This window comes from Gouania willdenowi, chromosome 3 (genome assembly GCF_900634775.1).
Source record: "Gouania willdenowi chromosome 3, fGouWil2.1, whole genome shotgun sequence".
Classification (NCBI taxonomy): Eukaryota; Metazoa; Chordata; class Actinopteri; order Blenniiformes; family Gobiesocidae; genus Gouania; species Gouania willdenowi.
The window spans coordinates 21,544,875-21,560,121 of NC_041046.1; the positions used below are offsets into that span (position 1 = coordinate 21,544,875).

Here is a 15,247-nt window from a genome sequence, read left to right on the forward strand (position 1 = left end):
TAGGGAACGTGATTTAAACCGTTCTTTGTAACAGAATTAGGCAAAACAGCTAAAGGCTGTAATCTGATTACTGCTCTTCATTGTGTCCTACTGTAATCATCTCATACCATGGAGCTCACGTTGTTGATCTCTTGTCAAAATAAAAAAAAAAAAAAAAAAACACTCGAGCCAATTTCCACTTTATATAAATGACTTTAAACGCCTACAACGTTGTAACAAAAAAAAAGGGACCTAACCTCTTCTCTCTGTCTTCACACTCATCTGAGGAGCCGACCGGCACAAAAAGACTGCTCTTTCAGCACAGAGCCGTCGCTACATAGCACCATAATTATACTGATAACATACATACATAAATGCATTCAACCTCTCGCTCGGCGCAGCGCACTGGCTGTGATTTCTTAATCTTCTTTCCTCTATTCCTCTTCTCTGCATGCGTTTTTTCTTTTTTTTATTCTTTTTATTCCTCCCCCTTCGCCTGCCATTATTTTTCATTTATAAGCAGGGCAAAAGAGTGAGTGAGAGCATGTAGAAATGATGAGAGAGTAAGAAACAGACATGATAAAAGAAAAGAGAAAGAGAGGAGACAGTGATGGAGAATGGAAAGATAGATAGATGGCATTTTGAGAGGAAAGAGGGGAAAAAAAGCACCAGAGATCTTTTGGCACTTAAACTCTTTCACTTAATGGTACTCAGAGGGATTGACGGTCGAAAGGAAGGAGCAAGAAAGAGCATAAAAAGTGAAAAAGGGAAGATTAAATTATCACCATCACATCATCTACCTAAATGGGTCTGCTGTTGTCTCCCCCTCTGCTAGAACACAGACTACCCATCCATCCATTTTCATACCCGCTTATTCCCGTTTATCAGGGTCGCGGGGGTCTGCCAGTGCCAATCTCCGGCTCTCATAGGGCGCTGGGCGGGGGTACACCCTGGACAGGGCACCAGTCCATCACAGGGCAACACAGACACAGACAACCATTCACTCTCTCATTCACTCCTATGGGCAATTTAGAGACTCCAATCAACCTTACAGTCATGTTTTTGGATGGTGGGAGGAAGCCGGAGGACCCGCAGCATGGGGAGAACATGCAAACTCCACACAGAAAGGACCCAAGTCAACCCCAGGGCTTGAACCCAGGACCTTCTTGCTGTGAGGTGGACGTGCTAACCACTAAGCCACCGTGCTCCCCGCACTTTGTTTCTTTCTCTCTATCAGCATCCAGTTCTCTGTCCCATTGTCCTTCACCTCTCTTGTCTTGGTCAGTGTACAAACCATTCCAAAGTAAAGGCCTACCTTACCGTCAGTCAAACAAATGTATAGACATTGGTGAATAACACAAAGGCCATGAATAAAGGAGTCATTATAGGAACCAGCAGGGAGAGCATGAGAGATCTGCATGGAAGGGCTAAAATGTATGATGATAAGGGTGAAAAGGGCAAAAGAAACTCCGCACTATAAATGTCATATTCATCCATCCATTTTCAGACACGCTTGCTCCTTTTCAGGGTCGCAGGGGTCTGCTGGTGCCCATCTCTAGCTTTCTTAGGGCACTAGGCAGGGGTACACCCTGGATAGGGCACCAGTCCTTCGCAGGGCAACACACACACACACGCAAATCACCACTCACATTCACTCCTCGGGGCAATTTAGAGACTTCAGTCAACCTAACAGTCATGTTTTTTGATTGAGGGATGTGAATATTGTGTATGTTCAACAAAGACAAAATGACAAAAAAAATTCAAATATCCAATACGTTTTTTTTGTTTTGCCAAAAGAAAAAAAGGCTTGTCGTCTTATTCTCGCTCACATTACAGCTCTGCTTACAGTAAAAATCCAACAATGACATTGAAAACTTGTCTTGATAATAATTCCTAAGATTTCTCTTTCCGTCTGTCATCTGCCTCAGCTTTCTACCTATACTGGGTTTTTTTTTTCAGTCTGTATCCATTTCATGGATAAAGAGCCTTCCATTCTCCAACAAGGCACTGCCTGCATTTTATGGGTCCCTGTAGAACGGGGATCTTTTACAGGCAGACTGGACTTTAGAAGCCCCTCGTTTAGTAGCATCCTGCCTTAATTAAAAACCCCTTTTGTGCTTTTTGCCTTTAACAATGAAAGGAGGGAGAGAAAAGAAGGTAGGGCAGGGTAGAGGGACAGAGAGTAGTAATGTGAAGAGGATAGAAGAGAAAGAAAAAGGTTAGTGGAAAAGAGAGAGAGATGGTGGTGAATAGAAGGTGATAGGTAGACAGGCAGATAAAGAGTAAGGTAGAAAAGGGAAGGATGGAGGGATGTGGACAAAGAGAAAATCACTGTTAATTACATCTGCCATTAACGAGACACCAGTCAGCCTCCTTTGGAATGTGAAAACTGAAACAGGACAAACAGGAGGGCAAACTGTCATGAGACGAGCAGAAAAAGTGCGGTACATGCAGAAGGGAAAATACAGAAATAGATGTGGAGTATATTGTTTTGGACTGTGCTGCATCCACTGGTTTCATTGATCCTGTCAGTATCCATGGGCTTGAATATGACCAAGTATGACCCTCCCTCTCTGCTTGTATGGGCTGTCTGGTGGATGATTGAGCAGCAGAGTGGCTGCTTACTGATTACCTTCATGTAGAACAAGCTGCTATTGACCGGAGAGTGACGGATGACCCCGTCCACGAGCTTGTGAATGTGTTTGTGCTCTTTTTGACTTAATGCTTAAGTGTCCTTCTCCCCATCATTGTGTATCCAATGTATTCTGGAATGTATTCAGATGAATGCAAATAAATGGAAATTTTTTTTTTTTTTTAAGATAGATTTTTAATCTGTGTTATGTGTCATGCTTTTCATCTTGTTTTCTCTACTTTCTCTCTTCTTCAGGCTTCTTTGCAGAATGTCCAATAAGGAGCGCCACATAGAGTCAAATTGTCCGTCCTCTTACATAAAGACTGAGCCGTCTAGTCCTGCCTCCCTGACTGACAGCCTAAATCATCACTCTCCTGGTGGCTCCAGCGACGCCTCAGGTTCCTATTCGTCCACAATGAACGGCCACCCAAATGGCCTGGACTCCCCAAGCCTTTACGGCTCCAACACAGGGCCTCTGGGACCAGCCGGCGGACCAGGATCAAAGCGTTATGAGGACTGTTCATCAACTATTGGGGAAGATTCCCAAATCAAGTGCGAGTACATGTTGAATTCAATGCCTAAGAGGTTGTGTCTGGTGTGTGGGGACATTGCATCCGGTTACCACTATGGAGTGGCATCCTGTGAAGCCTGCAAGGCCTTCTTCAAACGCACCATTCAAGGTTGGTTCTCTGCCGGATTCTCTATGCAGTTCTTCTGTTTCTCTCAACCTCTCTTCTGTATCTTAAAGAGTTTTTTGTTGTTGTTTTGCATTTGTAACAATATTTGTCTGTCAAACCACTGAGGCTTGGCTACACAATGTCAGGAGTTATATTTAAGCCTATTTATCAGCATAGTAAACCAAATAGCCTATTGAAAAAGGAACAACCGAACAGTGATGCCTTGATCATCATTTACAATATCTTAAAAATAAATAAATAACTAATCTAAGACACTCTTACACTCCCACTCAAACATAATTCTTGGTGATGAAAAAAAATCTTTCAGCAAAATGTAAACCTCTATTTGATAATGGTACGGGACATATTTCCAGAACATTTGGTAAACCACCAGTATAATCATATATTTTAATTGTCTCCGTTTCACAATGTAACTCTTGTACCTTTGGCACTTGACACATCCACACATAAATAATATCCCATTCCTTTGTCACAGACTCCCTTTCAAATATCGTCACTGTCATTTTTACTTTCAACCTTGACCTTTACTTCATCAACAGCAAACATAATTTCCTTGTGGTGTTTACATTCCTAGATCTATCAGCTTAAACTCTTTGGAAGCGTGTTAGCCATAAGCCTGTTGTACAGGAGATAACGTAGTGTCAGGGGTAGGTCAGGGGTCGTGTCTGGGGGTCAGGAGTTCAGGCAAGAGGGTAGAGGGGAGAAAGGATAAAACAATAATCCACGAGATGGAAAAAGTACCTGGAATTAGGCTTGATAATCCTTTGCTCATCTCTTGTTAGAGCTAGAAGTAGCACCGGAAGCAGACAGGTGTTTGGGCTGGGCTCTGACGATTTTGTGGGTATAATCAATACTCACCTCAAACCTTAGTTACAGTGTTTACCCTTGTATGCCGAGGACTCGGGCTGTCAAACCATTTACCAGGTGCAACAGGAATTTAAAACATTAGAGTTCCATTTAAAATCACTACTCTTGCAGTTTTTTTGTTGTTGTTGAAATGATCAAATTTTAAGTTTTGGGGAAGAAAATTCTATTCATTGATAAAAGCATTTCACTGATGATTAACACTCAGATAGAATAATACTAAAACGCCACAGTTAAATAATTTTTAACGTAAGTATAACTAAATAATAATGGTTATAATAATCAGTATTTATCAAAAATATCAGAAAAAGAGAATTTTTGTCTGAAAAAGATGACAAGTAGAGAAAAGTATTCTAATATCTTTATATTCAAATAATAACCTTGAAATAATAAAAAATGGCTTGGCTATTAATTTTAATTAATTCAGCAATTATATTGTCAAAAAATGTTTATTTAATCCTGAGAAATATTTTGAGGTTTCACATTAGCAATCATTTAAAGACATTTTATTTTTGGGTGGGTGGCATTAAAACATCTAACATCATAACTCTTATTGGGAGAGTTGGTGGTTAAGTAAGTAAGAGATCACAGATTATACTTTCATCAGTTCATGAAAAACGAACAGAGCGAAACGGTCAACAGGATGCAACCCTTATCAGTCTGCAACTGAAATAACAGAAGTAGCAGGTTGGCTGCCATCATCGATCCTTTGAGTCTATCAGACAGTCAGTCATATCAAACAGGATTCATCTATCTGCCTTTCCATCCATCTCTGTGGCTGCTTCTTCTTCTTCTTCTTTTTTTTTTACCTCCGATAAGCAGCTTTCCCAGTAAAGCCCCAGAGACAGGATGGGACAGAAATGTGTTGGGGGTGAAAGTCTTACAGTAGATGGTCACCACTACCAAGAAATGACCCATATATGTTTATTATGGCATGAGATCACGACACTGTGCAATCTGGCAAATAGATTGGTTGGAGCGCACACATCCAGAGATAAAGGTGACATATACAAACACACATGCACATAAATGCAATCACATTGGGGCACAATCATGTACGGACGTCAACACACAGTCACACGCATGACCCTGTATTATGTTACATTATAGGTTTGACCCTTAATTCATCTCCCACTGTTGCAGTTTCACATCTGACCTATTCCACATCTCATTTCATTTAGATGGCTTGTTAAAGGTTACACGGGTTACGGCGTGGTTAAAGATCAAATACAGCCAACCTGAAAACACACAGGTTTGGTGTCGTTTTGACGGCTGAGCCTCTTTGGAGTGTGACCTTGAAAGGTTTTAAACAGTGCTCGGCTTCAGGTGTCTTTATTTACCGTGTATTTGTAATCCTCCTTTCTCATGTTGTACAGAATGGAAGAAAGGTGAAGGGTCAAAACGTATTAAACTCCTCCAAGGTCCTTTGTAACCACAGGTTACAGTTAAACAGATTAGTTAGTGAGGTTAAATGTAACCTGAGCAAGTAAGCAACATTACAGTCATATTGTATGTGTTTACAGTAAATTATGTTTTGGGGGGTTTTTTCCCCCCCGACATCATTGTGTACAAGAAAGTGACTGAGGGAAAAATGTATTGTTCACTTCAGGTTCTTGAATGAGCCTCAGTTCCTTTTGCTGATGTTTCACCACAGTGAAGTTTAAAGTGTTTTGGATGCAGACTGACCATCCGTAAGTCTAGTGGAGCAAATAAGTCATGACACATCTTTGGCTAGCACGCACAACGAGCTCACCAGTAGACAGCGTAGTTGGAATGGGTTTGTGAGTAGGCTAGAGCTGATGTGCTCGTCTATGCAAATGTGTGTGTGTGGGTGTGGGTGTGTGTGCACATCCTGGCAGAAGAGCAAGGCCAGTCTCAGATGGGCAGCGGCAGACATATTGGTATGTTTCAACCCATTAGCCAAGAAAACCGCAGGTAATCAGTAAAATACACCTCCAGCCGGACATGGATGAGGGTAAGAAAGAAGCAGTGCAAAAACACAAAAGGTTTGAACATTATAAAACTGTAAGAAAAAGGCTTGGAAAAAAAAGAGAAAGTGAGGAATGAAGACATTGATGTTGGAGGGATTTTCTCTATACGTGTGAGCTGAGGGGTTGGTTGGTCCATGTGGCGCAGCATGGAGGAAATGGCTCTGGCAGCTGTTGTTTCTGTGGCGTCAGTCCAGCACCACCTGACAACCTGCATCTATCACTCTCTTATTTAGAGGAGGGGTGTGAGGAGGGCAAAGTATGGGAGAGGGAAGTATCGAGCAATAAAAGGGAAAGTGAGAATGGGGCATGAGTTGAAAAATAAAGAAACAACAAACAGGAAGGTGGGAAAGAAATGGTTAGAGCGTAGTTACACAGGAGCAACACAACTCTTTATTTCCTTTACTTTCATTTTTTTTTTAAATTAGGACATTACATATTAATCAATATGTCAGCAAACAGCGTCAACATAGATATTCTGAAGTTAGCACAATAGCTATATTTCATCCGTTGTCCCAAGGCAGGTAAACATGATATAACGTACAGCTGAAAAATAACATTTAACATATAGTTAAGCAACATCACACAATGAGACAAGAAAACATGATACCACATTTACTGTTTACAAAAAAAACCAAAAAAGCCAAAGAAAAAAGTACAATATAATCTATGGGTGCATGACTGCTTTGTTTTCAACCAATTTTTGAGAATTTCTGTGAAGGTTGGGTAATTGCCACAGTTTCTGATGATTCCTGGAAGTGTATTCCATAATTTTGTGCCACCATTTGGCTAAATTTAGTCCGGCACCTTTGTACTACACAGTCTCCTCTAGTTAAGGCTCAGGTCCTCATTCCAGTATTTTTTTTTTACATATAAAATCTATTAAAGGTGGAGGGGCAAGCTCATTTAGAACTGAGCTTGCCCCTTATAAAAGAGCTGTTTCTGTTCTTATAAAAGAAACATGTAAATGTACATCCTAGTGTTTTGAAAGTGAGGTTTAAAGCTATAGAAAACCCAAAGGGAGGAAAGGAAGTCAAACCACTCGTGCATTCATACATCTGGTCAATTGTCATGCAGCAGTTGGTCATGTACACTCATCTCAGGAGAGATTGCAGGGATTTGAGGCCCTCGTATATGCTTCTTTTTCACATCAGCACTTACATACAAAACACAGCCATATACACCGGAGCCTCAAAGAAGCTCTCATATTAAAAACACTCTTCTCTTTTCTAATTCTAAGCATGTCCATCAGCTCTAAGGGAGGATGCACAACTTCAAAAAGTTAATTTAATTGCTTGTAGACACACAGTTGTCAACAATTTAGTTAGTTAGCTTCACTCTAACCAACCTTTTGCACAACATACTACATTTGCCCACCTTAAGCACAGCTTGCCTGTTTCCTTGAAATAATAGGCCTCTTTGCCTCTTAACCATCAACTCGTGCAGATTCTCTGTCATTAGAACATTTCGCTCTCATGCTACCTCTATCATCACCATTTAAAAGGTTGGACGTACGCTAACTAGTCCCATTAGTATTGCCCAGTAAGGGTGAAGCACTTATCATGTTTATCCTTCACTTTAACTAACAAGGCTAATTATTGGGTGTCTTGTAAGTCATTAGGAATTTGTACATTTGTGCATTTAGGCCTTTCTTAAGCTAACCAGCCCCTTAATCAGTGCAGTAATGAGAAAACATCCTTTCCACAGCTACAGTCAATAGTAATCACTGTTTGACCTGTTTCAGTGGGAGATGTATCAGCTAGCTGGGGTACTGCAGTTATTAGGTAGGCATTAGAGGAACGTATTTAGATGTGAGCACGATGCTTAACACTGGAAAATAACTCTGCCTGAATATAGAAAAGAGAGATTCAAGTCCTCCATAAAATATGATACTGTAAATACTTTATTTCACAGTCATCTGAAAGTGGGTCTTAGCCATAGGATTCTGTTAAACTAAACACTAAAGTGGTATTATTGTTGCTGAACCTTGTGAAGATAATAGACTTACTTTAGCTAATAATCTTAACGTTAGCTTTCAATCTCATTGTCGCAGTCTGCTCTACTTGGACTAATCTGGTCACGCAATGACAAACAGACAAACTGTTGCACTTTTTTTTTGTATAAATACACGTCAGTCATAAAGTTATAACCAGTCATTATTGCACTGCGTCAAAAGCGAGAAGACTAAAGACTGCAGTATTTTACCATGTTTTTTATTTTTATTTTTCTGAAACAGCATTAATTTGTATTTTAACTGCTGTCACTCATTTGTAGGTAGCACAAGTATTCCATTTATTGATAGATACTGCTCATGAATACCAGGAATACTCACGTCATGTTGCAAGTCTGTCATCTGTCTACATGACTATCTAAATCCAAAACCCTCTTGTCCCTTTTCGTCCAACTTTTCAAACTCCCACAGGCAACATCGAGTACAGCTGTCCTGCTACCAATGAATGCGAAATCACCAAGAGGAGACGCAAGTCGTGCCAGGCCTGCCGGTTCATGAAGTGTCTGACTGTGGGCATGCTGAGGGAGGGTAAGGGAAAAGGTCTCTTCTTTGTCTTTCTCAATGACTTATGCTGCATGTGGCATTTTAAACACCATACTAAATACACTATAGTTTACATATATTCCAAACCATTTTATTGAACTAAACCAGAAGAGCATTTAATGAGAATCAAATTCATTAAACTTCTCAATAATACCAGAAATCTTGTGGAAATGTGTTTTTTTTCCATTGACACTGCTCTGTGTGGTATTATTTTATTTTTAAAGTCACAATTAGCAAACAAGCATGATGTGTATGATGATGAACAATGCCACATGTAAGATTGGTGAGAAACAAAGTCTTTCAACGTTGTATTCTCCAAATTTGTGTCACCGAGTCTTTTATTTCCTTTTATTTCTTGATTGTCCTTCTCAAATCTAAACATTGGTTTGATGAAGAAACATTAAAAAGAAGATGCTATTCCCACTCACACTACTTTGATTAGATACACTTATTCTCTAGTTTTCACACTCCCTTGTTGGCTTTTGCCTTTCTCTTACTCTTGCCTACCCAACTTTGACCTTTCTACTCCCACTGCACTTCCCGCGATGAAAGAAGGGAGAGGAGTGGTGAGGGATGAAGAAGTGGTTGAAGAGAGGGAGGGGGATGGTGGCAGGGGTATGGAGGGAGGAAGGGATGGAGAGGAGATTGATTTATGGAAGAAGAGGAGAGGGACCAGGGGAGGATGAGAGGCTGGGGGAGGATGGTTGAATGAAGCAGAAAGTATATGAGAGAGAGAGAAAGGAGAGGAGTGGAGGGTCAAGGTTGTAATTGATGGGAGACCTGGCCTACGCCCTCTTCCTCACAGTGGTCAGGGAGCATGCCTTCGCCGACGCCTGCCAGCCCTCCCTCCATCCATTCCTGTCTCCGTCTCTCCCAGCAGTTCACCCTTGTATTGTTATCTTACTTTGATGCTTCTTATGTCTTTCATCTGTTGTCCTATTTATCCAATATTTACATTTTTTTTTACTTTTCATGCAATTAACAATATTTGGAAACCTGTTGAAGGAAGGAACACTTTTAGTGTTGTTCAGAGCTACAACTTCCCATGAAAATGTGCATACAGTATGTAATCCCTCTCATATTTTTTTACAATCTTATTCTATGAAAAAAAAGAATGCAAAAATCCTGTAGAGTGCCAACCAAAGCAAGGTTTGCTGGTAATTGTTAAGGACACACTGTAAGTTTAGTTTCTGATCAGTATCCGGTTCTTTCGTTCTGGTAATCCGTGCACCATATTGATGACATTTAATGATGTGTAGATCTATGGAACCCGGGCATACATCTAAATAAATGTCTGCTCACAAAATGAGCCAAACTTTATGAGACAGTTTCGTACCAGTTATTATACAGCATCATATTCTGAGCTATTAAAGTTAGGGATGACAACCTACGACTTGTACTAATAGGGGTATCACCTCATGGTAAAATCATTAGGATATCTGTTATTTCAACCATTGGATGCTGGGTTTATGAATATTATTTACACTTGAGTGCCAGACCTGATCCGTGCGGGAAGCAAGGATTAAAATGTTAAATTGTATGTTTAGATGGACATAATAATAATAATAATAATAATAATAATAATAATAAAGATCAGTGAGCAGAAGCACTATTTAGGGTGTCTATTTAATTTATTATTGACCTGAAAAAAGGCGTGGTTCTATATTATTGTGTTGTCTTATTGGACATTTTACAAATTATGAATTTGCAATCATTGGCTGATAAGTTATCAATCTGATAATCAGTGGACATTGATACACAAGAACCCACAGTTGAAATTTCACAGTAAAATTATTTTTGCATTTATTTCTTTTTGGTTAGTTATAGAATCCAATCATCTGGAGCATTTTCAGTTCATCAGACACACAGAAATTATGTCTCGTTTTCCATTCTCTTTGGTTTATGTGTGGCTGAACACAAAGTCCAATAACTATTTACACAACTTGAATTCATTTTTAGGAATGTGCTGTATGTTTGTGGATGTGAAGCTAACAGACCTTTGTGTATTTCTGTTCTGAGCAGGCAAACAAATAGCTGCCCATTTCTGCCGCTGCTTTCCTGCTCTGCACACATACATCATGCACACACACATTGGCTTCCATATCTATACATCAACATGACAGACCTCAGCCACCCCATTTGTTGTGCAAGGTGTGAATTTAATACTGGGGGCCCCGCTCTACATATGAATAAGGGTCATTTGGAAAATTGATACATCCATTTTCTTTTATTCCCATTGTAATTCTTTTGAACCCAAGGGAATTTTAAAACCATCACCAGCTGGGGGAAAAATGCAGACCTTTTACATCTTGAGTTTTGTTATGATGGAATTAGTTTGAGGCTCAAAATTAAGCAAAAATAGATGAGTAAAACAAAACACTATAATCCTGCAATTAGCCATTATAGTGACCAAAATCCAGGGAGATTTGCATTATTTCACTCTAAAGAAAGCAGGTTATGATCTTTTCCTGAGTGATGTATTGAATGCACAAACAATTCCTGTTGTGTTTTATGTATTTAGTGTATTTTGTTGCTGTGCTGTGTAATATAGATGATAATGGTGGCTCGACCAGTTAGCATCAGAGCCAACTGTGGTTGTCAGCGGTTAGTTTTCAACAGAAAAGGTAAAGATAATGTGGCAAGGGTTATGTGTAGCAATGGGTTGGTGTGCGTGTGTGCGTGCGTGTGTGGGTTCTGTAGTTTACCCCATTAGGGCAGGATCTGCTTCAAATTAGCTCTATTGCTCTGGGAGACAGAGAAGGTGGAGTGTGTGTGCGTGTGCGCGCGCGTGTGTGTGTGCGTGTGTGTGTGTGTGTGAAAATATTTACATGCAATCTTGTTAGTCAACACTAGGGCTGGGCAATACATTGAGCTTCAAGATATATCCAGTTTTCTATTTTAGCGATATAGAAAATTATAATATCACCTATATCGAGATATATCTTTTTTTTAAACGTGTTTTTATTTATGCAATCACACAGTACAAATACCATCATACAAGTATTTAATATTATTCTTAAAGTACAGTCAAACACTGTCCTTCTTTACAATTATTCCATGTTTCTGAGATATATATTATATAGCTTATTTTGTATTAAAATAGTCGTTCTAGGAGTCACTGCTTTTGTTACTTCTCAGAACAATACAAAAAGCAGAGCTAGATGGATTTCTGATTGTGTCCTAACCCAGACCTTCCCCTAAACAAGCCACACTACAGAACTCACTCACACGTGCTGTCCCTTAGAGGAGAAAAAGCCAAAAGTGACATATATGGTGCAGCTGTGTGTTAATAAATGTGCCCGTGTGGCACTTTTTATCAGCTAATTTAACCCAGAATAGTTTTTATGGTAAGGCTTTGAGTAAAAAATATCAAGATTAATATCGTTTATCACCATTTTGAGAAAAAATATAGAGATACTCTATGAGTTTTGGCCCATATCGCCATCATTAGGTTTTCCTTAACACAGCAATAGAACATGTTGGATCAGTAAAGGAGTAACAAACATGGGGCGCCCGCCTATCAATTCATAGCAGCTGATTTCTAAATCAAAGCAGTTAAAATCTGAATATACACTATTATGAGAACTTCCCTTCTGGCAATGGCTGTATGTCCCTTTTTAATGAGGTCATAATGATGCGTCAGCTAAAGACCCAAAGGTCATGGGACGAAATTGGAAAAAGCAGATAGAGACATCAAAAAGTAATATAAATATCAATGCAGGAAAAAGGGCAATGAGATTTTCTTTGTTCTTTAACTTGATAATATAAATTGTATTGTATTATTAATACATTTTATTTTGTCTACCTTGATATTTAACAATATTATATTATCTATATTTACCATCAGTAACAACCCTAAAACTGTCAGATAGTTGTATCGATGCATAAATGGCAGAGCGGGACAGAAATAACACATTCAGCATCAGCAATAATGGGTGGAATTACCATGAACCAAATACAAAACACAGATCAGACGTTCAGACATGAAACGCTTTGGCACAGACACACAACGCAGGAGCCAGCAGTGTTCAGCACACGACTATACTGTACATATGCTCGTATTGACAGATTTGCTCCCTCACAGCGTCCGCTTTGATGACGGCACGTCTGATGAGTCACGGTTAGGCAGACGGAATGTGTCGAATGTGAAACCAAAGCCTTTTTTCTCTATAATATCATAAACAGCCAGCTGGATTCAGATGGTGATGAACTACAAGAGGGACTAGTCAATGGACTGCAAATATAAACTTTGGCGTATCGCCACGCATGCACACACAATCTCACACACACAAACAACACACACAGACGCTTGCCAACTTTAGATGTGCTCCCCAAGCCTCCGAGTCCTAATGAGTGAGATTGGGTGGAAGGCCTCAATCTGTGTGTACGTGTGTGTGTGTGTGAGACTAGATATAAAGAGAGAAGGAATAGGAAGAAGATGGCGAGAAAAGCAAACAGTGGCTGATGTTGTGGAGAAACTAAGAGTAGTGAAAACCAAGCAGCAGAGGAGACAACATGTGGCATCTGGTGTTCTCCCTTGGGAACCGTGCAGCTAAATCCATCCCCGATAGCTTCTATCCTGTATTAGAGTGTCTGTGTGTCCCCATGGCATCTGGTTGCAACTCCGCTATTAAACACTGTCTGAGAGGAGAGGACCTGGCATTTCATCCAATTTACATATATGGAGAGATGTTCAAATAGTTGTTTTAAAAAATAAAAATAAAAACCTTTTTGGAGCATTTTTCTTAGTTAAATTTGTTCTAAAAATAACAGGCACACCATCTGTGATGTACTGTACATCTTCTGAAGAAAAAGCAAAACGCTATGAATTCAGCCTTAAGAGCAAAAAAAAACACATGCACACACACACACACACGTGTACACACATACGTGCACAGGCACACATAAGGCCACAAATTCACACTCCAGTGACAGCCACCTGCCCGCTGCCTCAGGGAGTGCTGATCTGTTCTAGTCTAAACAAATGTCACCGCATGACACACACACACACACACACACACACACACACACACACACACACTGTCTTGTTTTTTGTGTGTAAGAAAATACACTTTTTTGTTGTTGTTTGACATAGGACTGGGCCGATAACAAATGTTTCTGGACGATATATTCACCCGCAAAATATAGACGATAAAACATATTTTTGTCGACAATTTTTGTGAGACCCAATTAATTACATGAGCACTGCTAGGGCATACGGCTGCTCACACCGCAGTGGCTTAACACGGGTGGCTTTGCAGCGGTAAAGCGCTGGTCGCGCATCACATTACATACCGCCTACCACGCCTCCCCCCACAGAGAAAAAGAAAATTCTCTCCATTTCTTCCGCTACGGAACAAGCTCTTGTCTTGCCATCAATTCATCCACCAAAGTGCAAAATTTTCATACTTTAACCCCTGTACCGCTAACTGGAAAGTCGAGAAACTCTAAATATCAAAGAAAATCCATGAACAATAGTGCATGTAGTGAATGTCTGACCTAAAGAGAATATAAAGAAGCGATATTAAACTCAATTTGGGTTTGGGCATTGTTGTTATTACCAAATTCAGCGCCATGAAGACAGGTGTGCTCTTTCTGCAGACTTAAAAAAAAAAAAAATGTAAACGTCTAAAAGAGAATCTACCTCCGAATCACCTTGTCTTTTCAGTGATAAGTTGCTAGAAAGACTTATAGTGGATCACTGAATTGCCTCTAAGAAATTGACTTACTTTTCACCGTCAATTGAGATTTAATAATTAAAACTCGGCTCAAGATGATGAAGTAATCTGACGTTTTGATGACTAGGCAAGAGTTTTGAAAAGTGCTCTTTTAAAAGCAATTCTAACTTCCACACACTATAACTAACCCAGGCTCTCGTTCTACCACACACTAACAGCCACTGTCCGTTTTTCTTATACACCTAAAAGAGCCATTTCTGTGGTGAGCTCAGTTCATAAAGAGCCTCACTAACTACCTCATCTATTTTCCAGCAAATTAACTCTCTCCCAGCACTGACTAATGATCAAATCTAAATGAATCAAATTAAAAATTGAAAATTATATTTCTAAAGCTTAGAGAAAAAGAGACAGGATAAAGCTCGAAAGAGAGTTAGAGTGCACTACCTGCTTTTAACAAATGAGCCTTCAAATCATAAAGAATGTGCTGAAGGAAAGATGAGAAAAGGAAGGGGAGAGGAAAAGAGCAGCCAACAAAAAGATAAAAGCCCTTAAGAGAAACCAAATAATATGAATAAAATAGTAAGGAAAATGATAACAATAATAAAAGTCTTTAATTAAAAATCATAGCTAACCAAAACAGAAACAGGAGGCAAGATATTCATATTGTGAAAGGGTGGACGTGTGAGAAGGTCAGTCTTTTTAACAATATAATAAAAGAACAAAAAGGGAGGGGCACTGTGTCCCTTCCCCTCCCCATGGCTACGCCTCCTTGTTTCAGAATTGATCAATGTAACATTCCCACTGTTTTGTACAGTTTTGACATAAACTTTACCCTGAGAGAGACACTGACCCAT

At 39.7% G+C, this 15,247-nt stretch overlaps 1 protein-coding gene across 1 annotated transcript in view; it reads left to right on the forward strand.

The window, feature by feature from the left end:
- The window catches only part of esrrga (estrogen-related receptor gamma a), a 65,660-nt gene that overhangs the window by 16,842 nt on the left and 33,571 nt on the right, over positions 1–15,247 (forward strand). The window contains exons 3-4 of the mRNA XM_028442293.1: positions 2,867–3,291; positions 8,584–8,700. Coding sequence (XP_028298094.1) covers positions 2,867–3,291; positions 8,584–8,700 — 542 coding nt within the window. The remainder of the gene's footprint in view (positions 1–2,866; positions 3,292–8,583; positions 8,701–15,247) is intronic.